The 23,734-nt window shown below is 30.0% G+C and overlaps 3 protein-coding genes across 3 annotated transcripts; 2 read left to right on the forward strand and 1 right to left on the reverse strand.

Annotated features, from left to right (window-relative positions):
- The first annotated feature begins 9,206 nt into the window (after positions 1–9,206).
- Positions 9,207–10,569, forward strand: LOC107958472 (chaperone protein dnaJ 8, chloroplastic). Its single transcript, XM_016894249.2, has 3 exons — positions 9,207–9,739; positions 9,853–9,921; positions 10,223–10,569. Exons 1-3 carry the CDS (start codon positions 9,533–9,535, stop codon positions 10,391–10,393), a joined length of 447 nt encoding a protein of 148 aa, XP_016749738.1. The 5' UTR covers positions 9,207–9,532; the 3' UTR covers positions 10,394–10,569.
- A 933-nt stretch (positions 10,570–11,502) lies between these two features.
- Positions 11,503–13,929, reverse strand: LOC107958470 (putative 12-oxophytodienoate reductase 11). Its single transcript, XM_016894248.2, has 5 exons — positions 13,601–13,929; positions 13,211–13,351; positions 12,985–13,115; positions 12,461–12,637; positions 11,503–12,359 (listed from the first exon to the last, which is right to left on the reverse strand). The coding sequence occupies exons 1-5, from the start codon at positions 13,666–13,668 to the stop codon at positions 11,761–11,763; spliced, it is 1,116 nt and encodes a 371-aa protein (XP_016749737.2). The 5' UTR covers positions 13,669–13,929; the 3' UTR covers positions 11,503–11,760.
- A 7,204-nt stretch (positions 13,930–21,133) lies between these two features.
- On the forward strand, positions 21,134–22,353 carry LOC121228853 (uncharacterized). The gene is made up of 2 exons (XM_041111859.1): positions 21,134–21,726; positions 21,873–22,353. Exons 1-2 carry the CDS (start codon positions 21,134–21,136, stop codon positions 22,351–22,353), a joined length of 1,074 nt encoding a protein of 357 aa, XP_040967793.1.
- Positions 22,354–23,734: the final 1,381 nt, after the last annotated feature.

The raw sequence follows: 23,734 nt of genomic DNA on the forward strand, positions 1-23,734 counted from the left end.
GTCCTTAGCACCCGGGCGTGTGCTTTATACCTACACAGGCGTGTGGAGCCTTGATGCAAGAGATTTCCTAAGTTTTTCATGAGTTCTCGGTTGAGTCCCGAACCACCCCGAATGCATGTATTGGGCCTCGTAAGCTCGCATAAAGGACAGATTACATGTGAAAAGAAAAGTTTTTAATTATTTGAGATTTCATGGCCTTGTTTAGTATGGAAGTGTTAGTAAAAGTCAGGTAGCACCTCGAACCGCGTCCCGACGTCGGATGCGGCCGAAGGGTGTTACAATATCTTCGTTCACTTTCTCTTTTCCCTTCTTTGATGACGTATCCGGTGCTACGTTTGCTACTAACAATCATACAATTAAAAATCATCAATATATTAATTCATAAAACACATTTTCACTTTCTACCAAACTTTTACAAAAATTCCAATTTCATCCTTTTTCCATTACTAATCTTTTTTTCTTTAACTTAAGCTTCATATTCTCTTTTAATCAACTCATTAACAATATCTAACTCATAAAATTCATTATAAAACATAAATTTTGAGCTCTATTCAACTTAGTCCCTATTTAACCTAACTTAGAAATTCCTTTAACTAATCACTTTTAACTTTAATTTATTCAACTAAATCAATATCTAAAAATTCTCTATTTTTTCTTCATTTTAACCTCATACATGTAGAACTTTGAATTATGCATCTAAAAATCATAAGAAAATAAGCTAAAACAACTTACCAATCAAACTTTAGGGCCTTAATCCTCAAATTTCCCTTTTTTATTTCTTTCTTTCTTTCACGTTTGCTCTCTGTTAGTCTTTCTATCTTCTTTTTCTATTTTATCAATTTTACTTATTATACTATTATTAACCTAAAATAAATATAAAACTAAAATGTGTAATAGCTATAACATAAAATATCTTATAGCTATTACACATATATACCAACTATTACACACGTTATTCAATATTAACACACACATGGCACTTAGGGTCTAATTACTAGATTAGTCCCTTTTACTTCTTTAATCTATAATTAAACTTTTATTCCTTATGCAATTTAGCCCTTTAAACTAAATTCAAGCTACTTCACTTAATTAAACACTAAATAACCATCCAACTATAATTCATAAATATTTCTAATAAATATTCATGAATAAATTTCACGGAAACAGTACTCAAGACTCAATTTCCGATACCGTAACTTTCGGTTCATTACAATTTTAATTTTGTGAAAATATAGAGACCAAATTATGTTAGAAATTAAAATATAGAGATTAAATCACAATTTTAAGCATAGTAAAAGGATCAAATTTGAAATTTAACCACCAACCTATAACTTAAAAAGAGAAAAAAAAAGGGCACCATGAGGTGTCATGCGTCAAAAGAAGAAAGGTCCTTTCGGACCTTCATAGGAACTAAATTTGAAATTTAATCATTAATCTATAATGTTAAAAATAAATAAATAAAATTGGAGGGCACCATGGTCCATGGGTAGGGGTCAGCAAAATCTAATTCGATTAGAAAAACTCGATAAAAATTTAAATTTTAAATTAAATAGTTCGAATTAATCGAGTTATTTGGATTAACTCAAATAAATAAAAATTCAATTTTTTGGTTTAACTAGAATATGAACTATATAATTTGAGTTCTTCGAAAATCCAAATAAAAAAAAATAAAACTATGTCGTTTTGATAAATGATTACCTTTTTTTGTAAATTTAAAAGTCAAAAGCATTAACTCATGAGCCTTAAAGTCAAAATCAAGAACCCATTAGTCTTACTTTACCTGTACATTTCCTTTCCTTCCCGAATCCCTCCACTTTGCCCTTTTCCTTTACTCAAAATTAACTTAAAAGCTTTTATTTTTCACTTTGATATTCCTTCCCCCATGCCCTCACTTTCTCTTTGGCTTCTTGTTTAGTCCCACAATCACGGTAAATAAAACTATGCATGTGGTGTAATAGCTTATGTAGCTAACTTGAATTATGATCACGATGATCATCTTGTAGCGTTATGTATAGTTACTTTGCATGCCTAAAATTGTTCTTTATATTATTAAGTAGATTGTATTATTTATGTAATTAAATAATTTTAAATTTTGTTTATTAATTAAATAATCGGTCCATATAAACGTAACATTGAATATAATAATAGAATTCATTAACTCTACTCGACTTGACTCAAAACGATTTGACTCGATGAATGCTCACCCCTAACCATAGGTGCCATTTGTGTAATTTGGGGCATTTTCATACCTAGGATAAATTTATTCTGTTAAGTTCTAAGTTTTAAGTGGACTTTTAACTTCAGACCCTAGGCCCACTTATTACACTGATAATCAAAATGGGTCACTATTATTATTCCAACTAATCTTTTTAAGTGCATGATTGGATTAATATCACAAATTAATCAAGTCTTAATTTAATTAAAAATTTATCAAAAAATAATTTTTTATAAAAAATAAATATCATTATAAGATTTTTTTTGTATTTTTATATTTTTATATAGAGTAAAGTATGTTTTTCAGTCTCTATACTTGAACAAAATTTGAGATTTAACTCATTTACTTGAAAAGTTAGTTAAATTTCAAATTTTGTTCATCTAAAAATTTTAGTTTAATCATAATTATTTTTTGTCAATATTTATCAACTTGACATGATGATTAAGTTGTTCTCACGTAATTTGTCACAAAATTGACTGAAAATAAATATATTAACAAAAATTATCAATAATAATAATTTAAGTTTTTTACTTTTAAAATATAATCACTAGTATCATATTTTAACAAACTTAAACCTAAAACATTTTACACTTCAATATTTTCAACTTACCATTTTAACCATAAACTCATCTCAAACTATGACTTTCACACGCAACAAGAGTTTAGCATAATCTAAAATATGCATTTAATACACTTTGAAATTTAATCACACTAATAATGCCTCTTTAAATTTTTTTAAGAAATCATTTTAAAAACCTTAAAAATGACCTAAAAATAAATTAAAACTTTTAACAGGTAATATCATATAATTAACTCTTAACGTATAAATTTATGCACAGAAACTAACACGACACGATATTAACTATGAATATTAAATTAAAATTATGTGTGTGAACATAGCTCCAATCGTACAAATTTACAAAGAGTTTCTCGTAATCTTTTTATAAAATTAAGGGTTTTGTGAAAAATAATATTATATTTTGAACAAGTGATATCTCTTGTATTATTCTTACCATTAAAAATTAAGGCTATCATAATCCTAAACAACATTATTTAGCACAATAAATAAAACTAATAAATGTAATAATTTATACATTTTATTCAAAGTCATTTATCACATATTAACATGGCAGTCACATTAGTTTTTTTTTTTCCATTGTAAAAAATTAATACCATTATATTATGTTTGGTTAAAGTATTATTTTTTACATATGTTTTAGTATATAAGTTGATAATATATTAATTTCATTGTAAAAAAAATCACTTATTTTGAGGAGGCCTTATTTTTTACAAAATTTTTACTTATATTTTTCTAAGTTTAAGTTTAAAGTTGTACTAACTATTTTTTATTTTATGTGTAACTATTATAATAAATATGTAATAAATAAGTTTTTTTTATCATGTTATAACACTAGTAATTAAATGAGGAATTAGTGTTTTAAGTAATTTGTATAATGTTTAACAAGTTTAGGTCAAATTAAACCAAAAAACTTAATTATCAAATTAAGAAAAAGTGTTAAATTCATATACCAAATTGAACATAAAAAAAAATTAAGAACAAAAAGTATGAAAAATTATTAAATTCATATACTAATATAAAAAAAACTTAAATTTCAATTAAAAAAATTATAATTTAAATATCAAATATTATATTAAGCTTTGTCCTTTGTTCTATTAAAAAAACCTAATCCCTTAGAATTATTAAATTAGAAAAAGACATTCAATAGTATATAATGATTTTTCTAAGACGTCTCAACAACCGAATTTTGAAAAATGTTAAAAGTAGTTTGTATATAATTTCAAATATATGAAAAAAGTGTCTATATAAGTATTAAATATTAGATTAAACGTAAAATAAATATTAAAAAATTAAAATATGGGTAGACCTATTTGAAATAGTCATTTACACATTTGGACTTAATTTTATGTCAATATTTTAAATTAAGTTTTAACAAGTATAAAATAAGTTACATTTAAGCTTGATTTAATTATGAATATCGTTTAGGAGAGAGTACAATTTCACTTTAATTATTTGAGTAAAATCTTTGATAAGTAGCATTGAGAAGTAGGACTTCAAAAGTAGTGTAAATTAAATAGTAAACTATTTAAAAATGTAACCCTCATTATTATTTCTCAAATTCATGGATTTAATATCCTTAAAATATATTTGGTTTTGGCAAATTCATATTTTTATACTTTTTCTAAGATATATTAGATTAAATTTTAATTAATTTGACTATAATATATACAAATTATTCTACTATTTACATAATAATTAAAATCCAAATCCAATTTTTTAAATAAAGTTTTATATAATTTTTTTTATTTATCATAATTTAGCATATACAATGCACTACTAAAGTTTGTTTTTAGAACTAAAGGGTTTAAACAATTAAGATGATTCGAGATAGAGTAAAGAGTGCCTTTGGTTCTCCGTTTGGCATCAGTCCAAGGCGTTTTTTTATTGATTTTTGTGCAACTACAGCACAAACCTCCCTTTGGATGATCAGATTTCAATGTAGTTGAAGGGAGTAACACGCACCACACCCTAAAATTTCCACTGCTCCATTTATGCCCAGTTGAAAATTCAAGCACCAGTTGGAAATAGCAATATGTATGTTACAGCAGCATACAAATGTTAAACATAATAAACATTTTTCTCATTATTTTATAATAATAAACATTTTATCAAAAGAAATTTTAATCTACCATTCCTTGAATTAACTAATTTTAGATTATTTATTTTAATTTTTAATTATTTTAATTTAAAAATGTTAAAAATTTCTATTTTATATAATAAAATATAGAAGATATATTTTATATTTTATTAAATGAATTTATAAATTCATATATTTTTAATAATTTCATAAAAGTAAAATAATTTTAAAAACTTCTATTATATATTATTTCTAATATAATGTCCTTAATAGTTATTTTCTATTTTCACCTACCGCTATAGCTGCGTTGCGTTTGAATCCAAACACACACTCCACTGTTGTTTCAAATCTCACTGCTACAGTATCCAATCTCACCGCCACCGTTATTTTTAACCTCACCGAAGGTAAACACACCGCCCATCCAAACTAAGCCTTCGTCAAGATCGGATAACACGCACCAGCCAACGTGTGTGTTTGCCGGTGGTTGGCGTCTTCCTTTAAGAGCAGGAACGGGTATTGGTGGTAAAACTATTTTTACCGACATTTAGTTTTAGGATTTGACGAATTTCTCGATATTACTTATTTATTGACAAACGATTATACCATGTTCTCTTGTTTATTTATTTATTTATTTTAAAGCTTATGTTTCAAAATTTTAATTACAAAGCAAAAGAAATATTTGGTATTTAGAAAAAGTTAGTTGGAGTTAAGAGTCAATAATTGTTTCGTATAGTTCCATCTAAACAACAGGGACATGATGAGGGTGTTATGCGTATGTAAAAATAAAAACAATGGAGTTGCTTGAATAGAATATAAAGTTATTTTAATTTTGAAAAATTCTTGATGATGTTGATATTATAAAAAGTTTATGTGGATTAAAGTGAGCAGGGAATTGGTATCATTACAAACACATAATAGGATATTATTTTTCAATTTAAGATATAAAACCGAAACAGAAGTCCCAACCACTGAAGAAGACTGTTTTTGGCTCATTGTAAAACCTTTTCCCTTTTTAATAAAATAAATAAATCTCCATCTAATTCTCAATATCTCTTATCTATTTCAGATATTATTATTATTATTCATTTCCAAGATATCAGTTGTAGAATCAGCTGATTCCATGGCAGGGAATTGTTCAATTTTGATTTTTTCCCCCTCATTACAAAAATATTAATATTTAATATATCATAAATATTATTAATATTTTAAACAAGGAAAATAATAAGTTATATTTTCTCTTGATGGAATTTTTAAATGGATGAAGAACGTAACGTTAGGGGTGTGGATCCCAAAACCTACGTTATGGTTCAGAATATCAGATGCCTTCTAAATTTGAACTTTTAAGCTAAGCACGTGAAAACAAGTAAATAAAAATAATTAATGTCCAAGTCATATCATCAGTCTTTCTCCTGACCCAATTTTTTACTATTTTTTTTTAATGAACATTTTAACAAAGTGGTCGAAACGAAACTCTCAGTCATTTTCAGAGCATATAAAATAAATATGGTTTTTATGATAGGTGCATTGCACCAGATTTTTTTACGGATTTTTTTTTTAGTTTTTTTAATTTGGGAAAAACATTTCCCTCCATTTATTCCATTCCGTTGATTGGAATCTCGGTTTATGTAGAGGCCAAATTTGATTGAGATTTTTTTTAAGGGTTGATTGAGATTTTATTAATTCAAATATTTTCACAATCAAATCATTAATTTTAAGTTTAATTAATTGAATAGATTATATCCTCGATTCAACCCTTAAAAAAAATGAGACTTAAATTTTTTTATAAATATAAATAAATAGTAATAACTACATAAACTTCACTTAAATATTCCAAATGTAATTAAATATTATTATTCTTAAATCATAGTTAATATATGGAAAATTTAAAATTGAACAACAAGAAAACAAGATGTCTAACCTTGAGGCTCGAGTCCATAACTATTGAGAATATTTTAAGCAATAAACGTACATTAACAAAGTCCACAACTAAAACACTGAAATAGAAAATTATCTAATTAAAAACATATTAACAAAGTTAAAACTGATATATTGAGGTTCTGTTTTTTTTGTTTTTCTATTTTTACAGTTTTGTTCTATGTTGGGTCATTGGCCATTGAGTTTTAGGTTTAGGTTTAGCTAAAAATATGTTATTTTGTACCAAATTTTCATCAATATCAAAATGAATATAACGATTTTTTATTATTTTGTCTGATTCCAATTCCCACTTTAATAATGGTATTTGCTTAAAAGATATTTGGATGACTTTCTCTAAATTAGTATTCCTATTAAATTGGTTCAACATTATTACCATTAAATAAAAAAGTTAAAATAACTTTTAACATTTCAATATTTCCAACCGCATGAGTAAATCCATCTTGAGGTTGAACAGGCACAGCATCTCACCCAATCCATTACCTCTAAACCATAATACATTCTTAATAAGAATTATTGAAAAAACAGTGACAATTAAAGATTTTTTTATATTCAAATGTGAGTTAAAATGAGAAACTTTTTTACTTTACCGTAAAACAAATAATTTCTTAATAATTACATCATTAATTATTTTATATATTTTTATTTCTAAATGTACACTAATAACATGTTTTTTAAGCCAAGTCTTGCAACGATTCAATTTAATATAAACCGTGTCAAACGATTTCAAGTATTTGAACAAATCCTTTTAGAATTACAACACATAATTTTAACGTGCAGAATGACAGCCGGGGAGAAAAAACAATAAATATAAACTAAATGAAGGTAAAAGCTGACGGCCAACAAAAACAAAACGAGTAATCCCACGTGGTAATGTGTAAGCAGTGGATACCATCATTCAGATTTAAATCCTAAATGAGCACATGCATGCCACGTGGTAAAACATAATTCCTCTTATCCACTCCTTTCAAAAAAATATTGTCAGTCACTTTTAGTGTTGCTAATTAACTCATTTTATTTCATACAATTTTAAAAATTATTATCACTTTCGTATATATTGAATAATATTAAATTTTGTTTTAACTCGTTTCAATTCAATTTAAATTTTATTTTATATTTTTTAAATCAATTAAATATTTAAATATATTTATTTAAAAAATATTTAAATTCAAAATATATGAATCTTTTGCCTATTTTAATAGTTATACATATAAGAATAAAATAATAATTTTATATACTGAAGCAGGAGGTAGTGGAGCAAACAATTATCATAACTGTTTTATACCCATTGTTTAAAGCAAAACATTCACTCACCTCGGTCCACTTATTTTAAAAAAAATTTACTCTATTTAAAATGAATTAATTCAAAATTCACCGAACGATACAGATTTTGCCGCTAATCACTTTACGTTTTTTTCTTTAATTTTTCTAATAATATTAAAAAGAATAATCAGGTGTAAAATTAGACTGTTTCCATCTTTTAACTAAATTTTATTTTTAATATTTTTGATATAAATATATTTGATTTAATAATTAAAATTAAATGTTTACTATTTATAAACAACATTTAAATCAACAATAACAAATTTTAAATATAAATGATAAAATTAATATAAAAGTAATAGAGTTATTCACTTCGGTTTTAACTAATTTATAGTGGATAAGATAAAATGTAAAGTTTTTTCTATGATATATTATGGATAATAATAAATCATTATAATTTAAATCAATTTATATAATCTTAATTCTAATTTTTAAATTTTATTATATTATTAAGAAAATTTACTCAAGAATCTTATATATATATATATACGTAGCTTCATCATTTTCAAATAAAAAAGATTTATAATTCATGAAAATATTACCAGCATTTTTCTTTCTTATATAAATGTCAATGGCATAAACTATATAAGGGGTTTTTTTTTTTATCATACTTTCAACTTGGGCTGCTAGGCTCCTAACTAATACACTAATATTATATTTACGACTTTTTTTTCTTATGTTCTAACTGTATTTAAATATTACATTAATAATAATTTTTATGTATACATTGACTTTTTTTTTGTTTAATTACACATTGACATGTTATTTATTCATGAATGAATGAAATTATTTGTACAAAATATTTTAAATTATGGTCTATATGATCCTAATAAATTTAGATATATTTAAATGGATGAAGTTGAATAAAAATAATTTTTCGAAATTGATAAAATTATAAAATATAATTAAAAATTAAATTGATGGGGGTAAACTAAGTCAACCTTGAAATATTAGTTATAGAATAAAAAAACAAATAAGGAGAAGAAATAACAATAATAAAACGTGTGGGATGCTGACGAAGCAAGCAATCAATAAAAGAAACAAGATAAGTTTGTTCTGACCGTCTCTCTCTTCGGGTCTTGGGCAACCCCAGGCACCACCCATTTTCTACACGTCACCCCCTCAAAGCCCGGCCCTTTGGATTTGGATAAGGACCTTTCCCCCTTCTCTCTCTCTTTCCTCTTCTATAAATAATCTTCTCTTTTATTTAAACAGTCCTTCCGTATATTAACTATTATTATTCTATTCTATTCCCCAGTCTCAATTATTATCAATCAATACCAGCTTCCCTTATCCGCCCTTTGTTTTTATATAGCTTTTGGATTCAATCTGAAGATTGGAGCCTCGGGTTCTGTTTTGATAAGGGGCATTTGAGTTTAAGAGTTGATCTTTTGTTTGTCCGACAATGGCGACTGCTATTGGGATGATTGGTGGGAAGGGTTGTTCCTCGTGGATGCAAGTTAAGGAAAAGGGAAAGAAGAAGATGGCCAACAGAGTTAGAGTTTATTGTTCTTCTGCTCCGTCGGTGATGGATCCTTATAAAACTCTCAGGATCCAACCCGGCGCCTCTGAATCTGAGGTCAAAAAGGCCTTCAGGCAACTTGCCCTTCAGGTACCCTTTTTTTTTCCTCTTTTTTGTTCCTTTTTTAGATGAAATATTTATAAAAAAATTGGTTTGATCGTGGGAGTTGGTTGATTGATGGGTTTTTTTGTTGTTGATTTCAGTATCATCCGGACGTTTGCAGAGGAAGCAATTGTGGGGTTCAGTTTCAAACGATCAATGAAGCTTATGATGTATGTTTTATTTCTCTTACTATCAGATAGTAGTTTTCCTTTATTTAAGGGGGTCTCTAAGATTTTAGTTTTATTTTCTTTCCCTTTTCAGAAAAGAAACTTCAAAAATTAGGGGTAGGCAATTAATCATGAAATATAATGATTCCAGTTAGGGTGAGACGAGATAGCTCACTTTGGTGTTTGGGGTTAGCCTGTTGGAAACACACACAATAAATAACTGAAATCCTTTTTCTTACGGCTTCAAAATATATGCACTTAATCTATTATTGTTGCTAATATTTTGAGGAATATGGGTATGCAGATATTGATGAGTAGATTGAGAGGAGAACCGAAGGCAGCAGAAGTGTATGAGGAAGAGATAGATGAGCCAATGAGAGGAATGGATTCAGATTGGGATTTGTGGGAAGAATGGATGGGATGGGAAGGAGCTGGTATTCGTGACTATTCTTCCCATATCAATCCCTACATTTGATCCTTCAACTGTACATTACCTCTTTTTTTTCTTTGCGGCCCTCCCTCAGGCTTTACTTCAACCCAAATACTACTGGTGGTTGTGCCCCCTACTGTGTATATAAAAACAACTCTAATTGTATCAGTTTCTCATGAAAAAAAGCATCACAATTTAAATAAATAAATTCGATTTTATCATCTTCACCTCTTTTTATCTTCTGTTGGTACTTTGTGCTCGAAATCTCATCTCTATATATTTTTTAAAACAAGGACAAAACAACTTTGATGGTTAATAATTTTTATTTTTATTTTGGATGAATCATAAGTTTTATCCTTATTTTTCATAGTAATAATTCTAAGCCCCCCTACCTAAATTATTTCGTAGAATATGGGTTTTGATCGCACAATTTGCCATCTGAACCGGCGATCTAATATTTGGGATAACTCACGAGAGAATTTGTAAAAGAGAAATTGAAATTGGGAATCCTTTGGATAAGATTAAAAGCGAAGATGACAAGCCAGACACAATGGCCCATTGCCATTACTTTTGTTTTGGTTCATTGGCAGAGACTGACTTTATTAAAGGAACCTGAACATCAACAATCACTTGTCCAAGACTTTTTTACTTTGAGTAGTGTACGGTTTAAGGTCTCGTGAGTGATCCGTTTATAATACCTTCAACTAATGGCATCTTTATGCTATATTCCATTTTAATATTAATATTTGTTTGAACAATATTTTTAATTTTATCCGCAAGACTGCTATATGTTTTCAGATATCATGTAAAAGAATGTGGATGATTTATCAAAATTTTGATTAATTGCTAAGATTTAAGGTTATTATGGAAGAAAAATATTAACAAGTGTCTTACATAAAATATTTTTAAAAAAGAGGCACATCATATTTTTAAGATTACTTGGAATAAAAAAATTATATTGAAAACTTTAGTTTAACTACAAAAAAGTTGGTTCTTAAAAACTGAAAAATGTTAATCATTAAATTAAATTATAAATGAGATGATAAGACTATTTAATTGACATTGATCTCTAAACTATCCTTTATTTAAGAAAAAAAATGTCTTGAAGAAGAAATGAAAAATATGGTCAAATTTGGACTCTTGACTCAGATTAGTAAGCAAATTTAGATTTTAATATTCAATATTAACGGTTAACAACGTTTTATTTAGAGAGAAGAAAAGTTGAAGTGCTTCACCATGTGAAAGAGGCGATGCAGGAGCATCTTAGTTGTTAACAAGCTACAGTCCAAATTGAATAAAATGGGTTTAAGTATAATTTAGATTTGGGCTTTCACATTTTAATGGGCCATAATATGAAGATCCAAACTTGTTAAACAAGTAAAAACATGCCCCTGTTCTGCTGTTGGGGAAACTTAAGCATTGCCATTATCTTCAAGAAATGGGTAATCAGTGTAACCAATGACTGGATCAGATGTATAGAAAGTACTCCTGTCATACTTATTAAGTGGGGCACCAAGCTCAAATCTCCTTGGCAAATCCGGATTGGCCAAAAACAATCGACCGTAAGCAACAAGATCAGCTCCGTTCTCAGCCACAGCATCGTTTCCATCATCTCTACTATAGCCCCCAGCAGCGATGAAAGTGCCATTAAATGCCTTTCTCATTGGCACAAGACTTTGAGGACTTTCACACTCTTCCATCCCTATTTTAATTCTTGGCTCCACCATATGGCAGTAGAGAATTCCGTATTTGTTCAAGGCCTCAACCATGTAGAGGCCTAATGCTTGTGGATCAGAGTCCACTGACTCCATGAATTCTGTATAGGGAGATAGCCTTATTCCGACTTTATCTGCTCCTATTTCGTTGGCAACAGCTTCAACTATCTCTAAGGCAAACCGGCATCGGTTTTCTAATGATCCACCATATTGATCTGTCCGATCATTCACTTGATCTTTCAAAAACTGTTCTATTAGGTAGCCATGAGCTCCATGAATCTCAACTCCATCAAAACCTATAAATCAGCGACCAAAATTAGCACCCATTTTATAATTTTAACGAATCCGAGACATCCTCCAAGTTTTTTTTATTCAGAATCTAGGAAAAAGAATATACCAGCTTCCATAGCATTCCTTGCTGCAATTCTGAAATCATTGACAATCTGGGGAATTTCATCAGTCCGTAATCGCCTCGGAGGTGAGAATTCCGCAACATCTACTCCACTAGCTTGCAGTTGTGGTGTCAACGCCTTATCAGTACAGGATATTGGAGCTTGTCCATTTGGCTGAAAACCTGTAAACATTTGCAAATAATAAACCATTACATGATGCCGAATGCCAATTCACCAGAAAAGAATCACGTGAGGCCATGCTATCTGGAAATAAAGTTACAAAACAAACTTTGGGTATCAAAAAGTAGTATTTATCTGGATTCAAAACCTACGTTTTCCTTTTCTATAATTTGGCTAGAACCCTTACATCATAGCATGCAGCAATAAAACATCGGAGATAAGAATTCAGACATTAGGGCATTGATTTTTCAATCATCCATTCACTATTGAATTTTCATGTAAATGTCACTGAATTTGGTCACAGAAAGAGAACACTAAATGGAGGTGTTGTAAGAGAAGAAGAAGAAACCTGTATTTGAAACCCTTCCAACATGCAAAATCTGACAAAAGAAAATTCCACCTTTCGCATGAACAGTATCAACAATGGGTTTCCAGGCCTCAACTTGCTCTTTCGTCCATATACCAGGTGTATCTTGATACCTTCATTAATTTGGGGAAGGGGTGTGTCATTAAATTGATTTTTGAGGTTTAGAAAAGAAAAGAGAGCAAAATTTCAACTTTTAAAGATTGATTACCCTTGAGCTGTATCAGAAACTCCAGTAGCCTCAGCCAGCAAAAGACCTCCTTTGGAAGTCCTCTGGGAATAGTAGAGAATGGCATGTGGTTGAGGAACATTATTGTAAGATCTTTGTCTAGCCAATGGAGCCAATACAATTCTGAAAAAAGACAAAGAGAGGTGAAATTGTTAAGCTAGTCAGTCAATTAGCTCTAATATTTTACAGAAAAAAAAAGTTACGCGAAGTGGGATTTTCAACTAAACAAAAATATGCTGACTCAGTAGGAAATGAGGGTTGAGATTTTGCATCAGAAATTATACAAACAATATAATGGGAACCAAAAAGTTGGAAGAATGCAAAACTTCTGTTACTGAGAAATCAGAAAAAAGGGATTGTTGCAATAATTACCTATGAGAAAGATTGAATTTGCCAAGTTTGTAGGGGGTGAGAAGAGGTCGAATGGTGGTATCTTCCATTTCAATTAAATTGAATAAATGGGTATAAATTGATTCTGCTTGTAAGGAGTTAAAACACTTGTTTTGGTTATGCAAATTTGCCTAGATATGAAATGGGACAATGGGTGGAGGGGTATATATAATACAGCAGGAGTGAAGGTAATGTAGATGATGACGAGGGAGAGTACGTTAGCAGTGTGTTGTTATTTTGGGTTTTGCATCTTTAAGAGGGGTGACCAACGCTACACTCCGTCGCCCCTGCTTCCTTTAAAACCTTTACCCATGCTTTTAAAATCAAACAGATGGTAATCATCTATTTTTTTAAAAAATCGGATACAAATTAGGCTGTGTTTATTTTACTGAAAATAATTTTAAGAAAATTATTTTTAAAAAATAACTTTTACACAAAGTAACATCTTAATATGTTCATAATTTATAAAATTCTCTATAAAAAGATTACAAAGGCTTTTGTACTAATAGTCTGGTTGTATTTTACTCTTTTTATTAAAAAATATATTTTTTATGTTAGATGAAAAAAATTGATTTTTCTTAAAAAAATTTATCTATTTTTACTATAAAAAAACTTGCATGGTTCACAAAATAACCAGATAATTAAATGTGGCTTGCCAATGTATAACATTTTGTATAAAGAACAATTTTTAACCGTAGATTGCATTGTAGCCCCACAAAACCCTCTATACTATATTGTGAATTACATTTTAGCCCCTCTATTGAAAAAATAGACAAATAAACCCATGCATGTTAGATGAGGTAGCAAAACGACTATTCCGTTCAAATTTGATGTTTATATATAAGGTACGATAACAAATTTAACCCTTAATCTTTACACATTTATTCAATTTAATCCCGACTCTTTTGTTGGAAGTAAATTAAAAAAAATTAAACTAATAAAACTAAAGGGTCAAATGGCCTTAGCACAATTTTAAAAAAAAAATAGTTAAGCCCTTTTAAAATTTAAAAATGATTGAAAAATTAAAAAATTATTAAATATAAGATTTAAAAAAATTGACTCCTGTGTTTTTATTGGATCGGTATTATTATTTTTAATAAAAATTCTATAATTTTTTTTATATTTTTTATGATTGTTTGAATAATTTTAAATTTTAAAAGGACTTAATTGATTTTTTTTTTATAATTTGTTACTAAGGTCTTTTTGACCTATTAGTCTTATTAGTTTAAAAATTTTTTAATTTACTTCCAACAAAAGAGTAAAAGTTAAATTGATATTGAAATTTATTATTATACCTTATATATAAACACTAAGTTTTAATGTAGGGGTTGTTCTGCTGTATTATCTAACATACATGAGTTAATTTGTACCGTTTTTAGTAAATGATATAAGGGTTTTGTGATAACTTCACCAACAAAATATAATCCAATAGAAAAGATGAACAGTCGACTAATTGAGACAACTTGAGGCTCATAATAAATGTTTTTTAAAATATTTTTAAATCTAAAAATTAAATAATTTTACCATTTTTACCTTGTTTATATAAATTTTAATTGTCATATTAATAATCCTATGTATCTATTCTATGATAGGCAAGCCTAACGTCATTGATGAGATAGTCCATCCATCCCTTAGCCGCCAATGACCACCTTTGCTTTTGTGATCGCATATAATTCAACTTCATTACCACACTAATGTAAATATGATGAAATTCCGACTTAAATTTAAATTGTAATATTTTTACAATTAAATTGATGGTGGAATTGGTTGAAATCACACTGAATTGATTTTAAAGTTTAAGTTTATATGATTTTTTTTCTAAAAAAAGACTTTGGCTTCATATTAGTTGGTATTTGTAGGTTTAAGGGTTTATTTTTTATTTTTTAATTTTGATTATTGTGAATTTTTTGTGTTGATAGACAAATCGATTTCTCTAGGATAAGTCATGTCTTCAAAGTGTCGTCTTTAGGGCAATTGACTTGAACCATCAACAATTGAATGTATTATCCTCGTGTCAGGGTTTTGTCTTCACCCTCCAAGAAGAGCCATATACGGTTCATGAAATAGAGGCGTCGTGATCAATGGAGATCGATACCAACAAGACTTGAGATAACTGTTAGTATTGGATGAGTTAATAATTATGAAAGTACTAGGCATGCCGTAGCTCGAACCTGTAACATCTCGAAATAGGGCCTAAATGGAATAGTGGTTGTGAAACCATAAATCTGAGATAGAAAAGTTTATTTCGATTAATTTTTATGATTTACCGAGTGATTAGATGCATGTGTTAGAGTATTGATAAGAAATTTTATAGATTGCATGTTTAATTTGCCTATTAGGGCTTATTTGCAGAAGTTGTTGTAACAGCCCAATTTAGGGCCTAAACGGAACGGTGGTTTTAGAACCATGAATTCGAAGTCAAAAAATTTATTCCGATTAAGTTTTAAGGTTTATTTATTGATTAAAATATTGTGTAAAAATATCGTTAAGTAATTTTACTGATAAAGTGCTTAATTAGACTTTTAGGACTAAATTGCAAAAGTTGCAAAATATGTGTTCTAATTCATAAGTACTTGATTGAAATGAGGGTTTAAAAAGGATGTCCTTAAATGGTAATTAGACCATTATGTTTTTTTTGGACAAAAATGGGCATGAATAGGACAATTTTAAAGAAAGGCTTTAAGGGCATTTTAGTCATTTGGTAATTAAAATAAATAAAAAGGGAAAATAAAGCCAAAATTGACTCATCTTTTTCATGGAGGCCGAAATTAGCATGGGGGAAGCCATGGCTAGGGTTTTCAACTTTCCAAGCTCAATAGTAAGTCCGTTCTAGCCCCGTTTTTCAAGTTTTTTACGATTTTGGAATCCCGGTAACTTGATTAGGCTTATTCTAGCAATAATTTAAGCTAGGGTTCATATTTGGAAAAATACCCATAGGTGAAATGCGTTTATTTTGATGTTTTATGGTAGAATATGAAAGCTGAAATTATGTTAAACAACTTTTGCTAAGCGGTTTTAAGCAAAAATGAGTAAAACGGCTTAATCAGTAAAAGTTGTTATTGTTCATAACTATGTGTTAGAGTGAGAATTTGATGTTTCCATAGAAGGAAAAAATGATCAGCATGTCATAAAACATAAGAAAAAGGGATGAAGTTTAATTCCCGAGCCTAGGGGCAAAAGTGTAAATATACAAAAGTTTAGGGGCAAAATTGTAATTTTTCTAAAGTTTGAGTTAAGGACTGTTTTGAATATTACATTAATTAAATAAGTAAAATATGATGTTTTATATCCCGAAAAACGAGATTTGAATCTAGAATGGGAGAAAAATAGAAAATCGAGAAAGTTGGTAAAATGGCCGTTTTAGTATCGAGGTAAGTTCATATATATAATAAGCATTAATTTATGCATGTTTCAATGTAAAATTGATATATTTACTATGATTGCCGAGGTGTTGAAAGTAAATATAATTATGATGATTTAAATGCTCAATATTAATTCGACATGGAAATAAGAAAGTATGTAAGTTTGTATGTAAATAATACATTATCTTTTTATGTTTTTGTATTTCAGCATATTTTATGTATTATAGCTGATTTTTGAATCATAATTGACTATTGGAAGTATGGAATCAAATATTAGAAAGAGAGAGAAGAAATCCCGGTTGAACTTTCGGAAAGATTGGATGATACAGATGGTATGTAGCTAGGTCGCATGGGTGATACTATGTGTACACCATGTAGACAAGAGAGCTACGGGATATATGTAGCTAGGTCGCATGCGTGGTTCCAGGTGAAGGACACCATGTAGACAAGAGAGCTACGAGATAAACTGGTTAGGTCACATGGGTGGTCTAAGTGTTCACTATGTGTACAAGAGAGCCAAAATTATGTGTACAATCGAGCTAGGTCACATGAGTGGTGCTAAGTGAAAGCCACTATGTGTACAAGAGAGCTTCAATTTTAAAGGTGGGTTGTGTGCGATACCATCTCGTATCTGTTATTATTCCGAAGCGTTCAACTAGAAAATTGATTAAATGAAATTGTGTATGACTTATTGATGATAAGTGTAAGTATATACGTGTGTAACTTATGAGCAATATGCTCGATATGTGATTGGAAATTAGAAAGATTGTTATGGGAAAGTGATGAATACAATTGAAGTGTGAAAGATCAAAATTGACAATAAAACTATTCTAGATAGTTGCAGTGACGTGAATCTAAAAATTTACCAAAAATAGTATAAATTGAATCAGAGACTAAATGAGATATAAAATTAGAGCTTAATAAGTCTATTTTCATATAACAGAAACAGAGCAAGCAAAGGAATTCTATATTATGAGATATTTAAGTTTTTGAGAGACTGGTTCAGAATGACTATGTAATCCCCTGTTCTGACTTTGAAAAATCATTAAAAATTGTACAAAAATAATTAGGGGATATAATTTATATTCCTGAAATCCTTAATGAGTCTAGTTTCAAATTAAATAAACAAGAACATTCTTTGAATTCTATACAAGGATAAAATTGATTCGTAGTGACAAGTGGTCAGAACAGTTAAGCAGTGAAACAGGGGTAACTTCAATGAATAAACTATACTAATTGGCTAAACCAAAAATTCTAAAAATTTTATGGTAAGAATATATGTGAATCTAGTTTCAAGAAAAATTAACGGTTTGTAATTTGGAGTTCTGTAGCTGCAGAAATAAATAATTTAGTTGCTGGAACTGTAACGGCCTAATTTTTAGTGGTGTCGGAAATGGTGATTTGAGATCACTAAATTCGACAAATAAGATTGAACAAGATAGTAATTTAATATTTATGAGTCAAGTAAGAATTTAGAAGAATTTGTGAAATGGTGAAATTAGTGAATTAAAAGAATTTATTAGGTCAAACGGGTCAAAAATGAGGTATCGAGACCTCAAAGTTGAAAATCGAGCTATAAATATTTTTATAAATATTTATGGAGTGTCATTGAGTTAGTATTAAAATTTCGTTAGAAAATTTTAACGTTTGGATGACTAATTAATTAAAAAGGACTAAATTGAAAATAGCGCAAAATTTGTTAAATTGTGAGTAAATAGCTTAAGTATTTAAAAAGATGGATTTAAAGAGCAATTAGACCCAAAGGTTAATGGCTGGACGGTTTGGGTATGAAATAAGCAAGAAAACAACGTGAACAAGGGGCAAAATTGGAAATAGCATAAAAGTTAATAGTTAAATAATGATGTAATTGAAAAATCTAGACATTTCTTCATATTTTCTCAGCCAAAACGCCATAGAAGGTCTGGAGAAAGCTGGTTTTTCATATTTTTACATCATGTGAGTTTAATTCTTACTTTTCTTGATAATTTTTATGTTTTTATGACTTTTACAATTAGGTCTACTTGTAGAAATCATTAGTTTTTGATTTTATGGGTGAAATTGGAAGTTACCCTGGATGGATAAGGAAATTTTATGATGAATTATTATGAAATTTAAGTTCTAATTTCATATTAAGGTGGTTTTATTAAGTGATTTTGATAGGAAATGATATTTAGGACCTAATTGTGAAAAAGTTGTGAATTGAAGGTTTCTGTTGAAATTAAGAATATAAAAGGTTTTGAAATAGTTTATAATGATAAAATAAAGTGTTAATTGAGAAAAATTAGTTCAATTGATGGGTGAATTGAGCAGGGACTAAATTGTGAAAACTGTAAATTTTGGGGTAAAAGTGCAATTTTGAAATTTGAACAGCATAAATTGTGAAGTGAAACAGAATTGAAATGGATGCTAATGAAGGAATGATTTTATAATTATAGATCAAGAAAACGAACTGAATCGTGGAAAGGAGAAAATTCAAGAATAGTCTCTGAATTTCTACGACTTTTGCAAATTAGTCCAGGTAAGTTCATATGGCAAAGTTCAATGTTTTGATATGAAAATCTTATGATTGTTAAAGTATTTTATTGTTGATGAATACTATCAATTTGCATTAACTAATGAATAATGTGTAACTAAAAGTACAAATTAGTAGGAACAATGGATTTGAGTGCTTCTATTCTGTGACCCTGATGAATTGACGAAAAATATGTGATAAGTGTGATAATGTGACTCCGTATAAGACCATAGCTGGGCTATGGCATCGGTATAATGTGATAATGTGATTCCGTATAAGACCATGTCTGGGATATGGCTTCGGTATGATATGTGAACCGTGTAAGACCATGGCAAGGCTATGGCTTCGGTGTGTGATGCGTAACAATGTGAAAGTCCATAGTTTACTATGGCAATGTGACAATGAAGCACTCAATTCCCTTATTGTTCCTTAATTTGACAATGAAGTAAATGAGAAATGGGCCTAAGGGAGTTAAATTGTGAGTAGCCATATGGAAATTATTCCAATAAGTTATTAATGAAATTGTGATTTGGAGGATGAAATAGTTAAACTAATAGATATATGATTGTGTACGATATTTGATATGATTTGTGTTTATATGCCTATGAGCTTACTAAGCTTCAATAAGCTTACTTGTGTGTGTTTAATATTTTTATGTAGATTGACTTGAAGTGAAGTGGGTAGATCGGATCAACACAACAGGGCACACTATTCAGATCAATTCTGGTAGTTTTCTTTTTATGTTTAAAGATTTATATGGCATGTATAGAGTTTGAATGAATTGAAGTAAAGATGTTATGAACTAGTTAACAATATTTGTACTAAAACAGTTTTTGGTAAGTAGCAGTAGTTTGACTTTGAAAATTCACCATAAATTTTGGAAATTGAGTTAAGGGTTGGGAAAAAAATGAGATTAAAGCCTAATGAGTCTAGTTTCATATAGAGGAAACGGTGCATGCAATTGGATTTTATGTTATGAGATATTTAAATTGTGGTGACACAGAGTCTGAATGACTTCGAGTTCCCCTGTTCTGATTTTAGAAAATCATTAAAAATTGCACAAAAATAATTATGGGTCATACTATATATGTATGGATTCCTCATTGGGTCTATTTTTAAGAGAAACAAACAGCATGGTTATTTTAATTTTGTACAGATAGAAATTTGGTTCGTAGTGCACAGGGGTCAAAGTAGCCAAACCCTGAAACAGGGGAGGATTTAACTAATAAACTGTACTAATTGGACCAACCAAAAATTATAAAAAAAATTGGTAAGTATATATATGAGTATAAATTCGGGTAAAATTTACGGATTTGGGTTTCGAGTTTTATAACTCGATATATGAATTATTTAGCAACTATGATGCAGTTGGACAGCTTGTCTGAAAAGTATGATATAAATTATCTAAATTTGGTTAAGTGCTCAAATAAGTTTAGTAGTGCCTTGTGCTCGACTCCGACAACGGTCTCGGGTAAGGGGCGTTACATTTATTGGTATCAGAGCTTCGGTTTAGCCGATTCTCGGAATATGTATGATGTGAAAAGTGTCTAGAATTACATGCCATATAAATCTGTGATAGTGTGCTGTGTATGATCCGATCTAATCCTTGTTTTTATTATAGATTATTTTCGATTTGAAAAGATGTCAGATAGACCAGAACAAACTGAGCAAGAAGAAATTAATAGCAGAGTACAAACCTCTGAACAAGGAACAAGTAGTGAAGCTCCGATTTCATTGATGCGAGAACAAGAACTCAAAAATATGATTTATGGATTCATGAATCAGTGGTATAATGAGAATGTGCGAGAAAGAAATCAGACTACACAACCTCCTCCCCCTATCTCAACATCTGTAGCACCCCCGGTTGCTCCTCCACCTCCACCTCCTCCGACAACTGAATCTGGCAAACGTTCTTCATTTGAAAAGCTCAGAAAACATGGGGCTGAAGAATTTCGGGGAAGAACAGATGATGACCCCGTTAAAGCTGAATATTGGTTACAAAGTATAATGAGGGTTTTTAAGCAAATGGCGTCCTCACCAGATGATTACTTAATATGTGCTGTGTCATTATTGAAAGAAGAAGCTTATAACTGGTGGGAAACAATAGAAGCTGTTGTACCGACTGAGAAGATCACTTGGGAATTTTTTCAAAATGAATTTAAGAAGAAATATGTCGGTAGAAGATATCTGGATAAGAAGAAAAGAGAATTTCTCGACTTGCGACAGGGAAACAAGTCAGTGGCTGAATATGAAAGAGAATTTGTTTATCTGAGCAAATATGCTCGAGATATAATACCCACAGAAGAAGAAATGTGTATCAGATTTGAAGAAGGGCTTAATGATGAGATTAAAATGATGATAGGGGGCATTGAGATACGAGATCAGATCGTGCTCAGAAGCTTGAAGAAGTATATAATAAAAAGATGCAACGAGATAGAAGAAGTAAAGAATCTTTCAAAAGAAGTGCATCTAAGTCATTTTTGGCTTTACCAGTGAAGAAATCTAAAGAGGAATTCAGTCGAGCCACTTCAGTACCGGAAAGATCAGGAAAAAGTAGGCCAAGACAATCTGATTACAAAGCATCTGACAGATCTGCTGTTAGTGTGGGTAGTGTACAAAATACCCAAAGGCCTAAGTGTCAACATTGTGGAAGAAGTCACCCCGGTGAATGTAGAAGTAAGTTAGGGGCTTGTTATAAATGTGGGGTCACTGATCACTTTATTCGTGATTGTCCCCAATTACAAGTAGAAGAAGTGGAACAGAGGGAGAAACAGAAAATTCTTCCTCAAAAAGGAAGACGCTCTGGTCAGAGCAGTGCTACAGGGGCTACTCGTTCGGGTATGAAAGATACTGCTAGCTGATCAGAAGTTAGGGCTCCTGCTCGTACTTATTCCATTCGAGCGAGAGAATAAGCAACAGCTCCAGATGTAATTGCTGGTACTTTCTATTTTTATGATGTTCCTGTGTATGCTTTAATAGACCTTGGGTCTACTCATTCATATATTTGCACTATGTTAGCATCTGAAAAGAACTTATTTGTTGAGCCTACTGATTATGATGTACAAGTTACAAATCCGTTAGGTCAAAGTGTGGTAGTTAATTTAATATGTCATAACTGTCCACTGAAAGTTAAGGGCTGTGATTTCCCCGCTGATTTGATGCTGCTACCCTTTCGTGAATTTGATATTATTTTGGGCATGGACTGGTTAATGAAACATGACGCGGTAGTGAATTGTCGAGAAAAATGAATTAGCTTGAAATGTCAAACAGGAGATATTGTTTTGGTTGAGTCTGGGAATTTGGATGACATGGTTAGAATAATTTCCTTTATGTCTGCTCAGAAATTGTTGCGTAAAGGAAATGAGGCTTATTTAGCCTATATTCTTGATACTCGAAGTTCTAAATCAAAGTTAGAGCAACTATCTGTTGTAAATGAATTCATGGATGTATTTCCTGAAGAATTACCAGGTTTACCATCCGATAGAGAAGTTGAGTTCGTGATAGATGTGCTTCCAGGAACAGCTCCCATATCAGTGACACCGTATAGAATGGCTCCAGCAGAATTAAGAGAGTTAAAAGCACAGTTGCAAGAACTGTTAGACAAAGGGTTTATCAGACCGAGTATGTCACCATGGGGTGCACCTGTCTTATTTGTGAAAAAGAAGGATGGTTCATTGAGGCTGTGCATAGATTACAGGCAGGTAACAATTAAAAATAAATATCCTTTGCCTCGTATTGATGATTTATTCGATCAGCTTAAGGATGCTACAGTGTTTTCAAAAATAGATCTCAGATCTGGGTATTATCAGTTAAAGGTAAAGGAATGTGATGTACCGAAAACAACTTTTAGAACTCGGTATGGTCATTATGAGTTCTTAGTTATGCCATTCGGTTTGACAAATGCTCCTGCTGCTTTTATGGATTTAATGAATCGAATTTTCCAGTCTTACCTGGATAGATTTATGGTTGTGTTTATTGACGATATACTGATCTATTCAAAGACAGAATCCGAGCATGCTCAGCACTTGAGAATTGTACTACAGATATTAAGGGAAAAACAGTTATATGCAAAATTTAGTAAATGTGAATTTTGGCTTCATGAAGTGAGATTCTTGGGTCACATTGTGTCAGTTGATGGTATACGGGTAGATCCGAGTAAGGTGTCAGCGGTGATTAATTGGAAAACTCCAAAGAATGTTACGGAAGTGCGAAGTTTCCTTGGATTAGCTGGTTACTATCGTC

This window comes from Gossypium hirsutum, chromosome A05 (genome assembly GCF_007990345.1).
Source record: "Gossypium hirsutum isolate 1008001.06 chromosome A05, Gossypium_hirsutum_v2.1, whole genome shotgun sequence".
NCBI classification, from domain to species: Eukaryota; Viridiplantae; Streptophyta; class Magnoliopsida; order Malvales; family Malvaceae; genus Gossypium; species Gossypium hirsutum.

Excerpts from the sequence above, each read along its gene's own strand:
- LOC107958472 (XM_016894249.2), top strand. The coding sequence starts at position 9,533 with ATGGCGACTGCTATTGGGATGATTGGTGGGAAGGGTTGTTCCTCGTGG. Across the intron at positions 9,740-9,852 it reads TCAGGCAACTTGCCCTTCAG|TATCATCCGGACGTTTGCAG; the intron begins GTACCCTTTTTT and ends TGTTGATTTCAG. Across the intron at positions 9,922-10,222 it reads CGATCAATGAAGCTTATGAT|ATATTGATGAGTAGATTGAG; the intron begins GTATGTTTTATT and ends ATGGGTATGCAG.
- LOC107958470 (XM_016894248.2), bottom strand. The coding sequence starts at position 13,668 with ATGGAAGATACCACCATTCGACCTCTTCTCACCCCCTACAAACTTGGC. Across the intron at positions 13,116-13,210 it reads GTTTCTGATACAGCTCAAGG|GTATCAAGATACACCTGGTA; the intron begins GTAATCAATCTT and ends AAATTAATGAAG. Across the intron at positions 12,360-12,460 it reads AAGGAATGCTATGGAAGCTG|GTTTTGATGGAGTTGAGATT; the intron begins GTATATTCTTTT and ends GCTGATTTATAG.
- LOC121228853 (XM_041111859.1), top strand. The coding sequence starts at position 21,134 with ATGTCAGATAGACCAGAACAAACTGAGCAAGAAGAAATTAATAGCAGA. Across the intron at positions 21,727-21,872 it reads GACTTGCGACAGGGAAACAA|ATCAGATCGTGCTCAGAAGC; the intron begins GTCAGTGGCTGA and ends TTGAGATACGAG.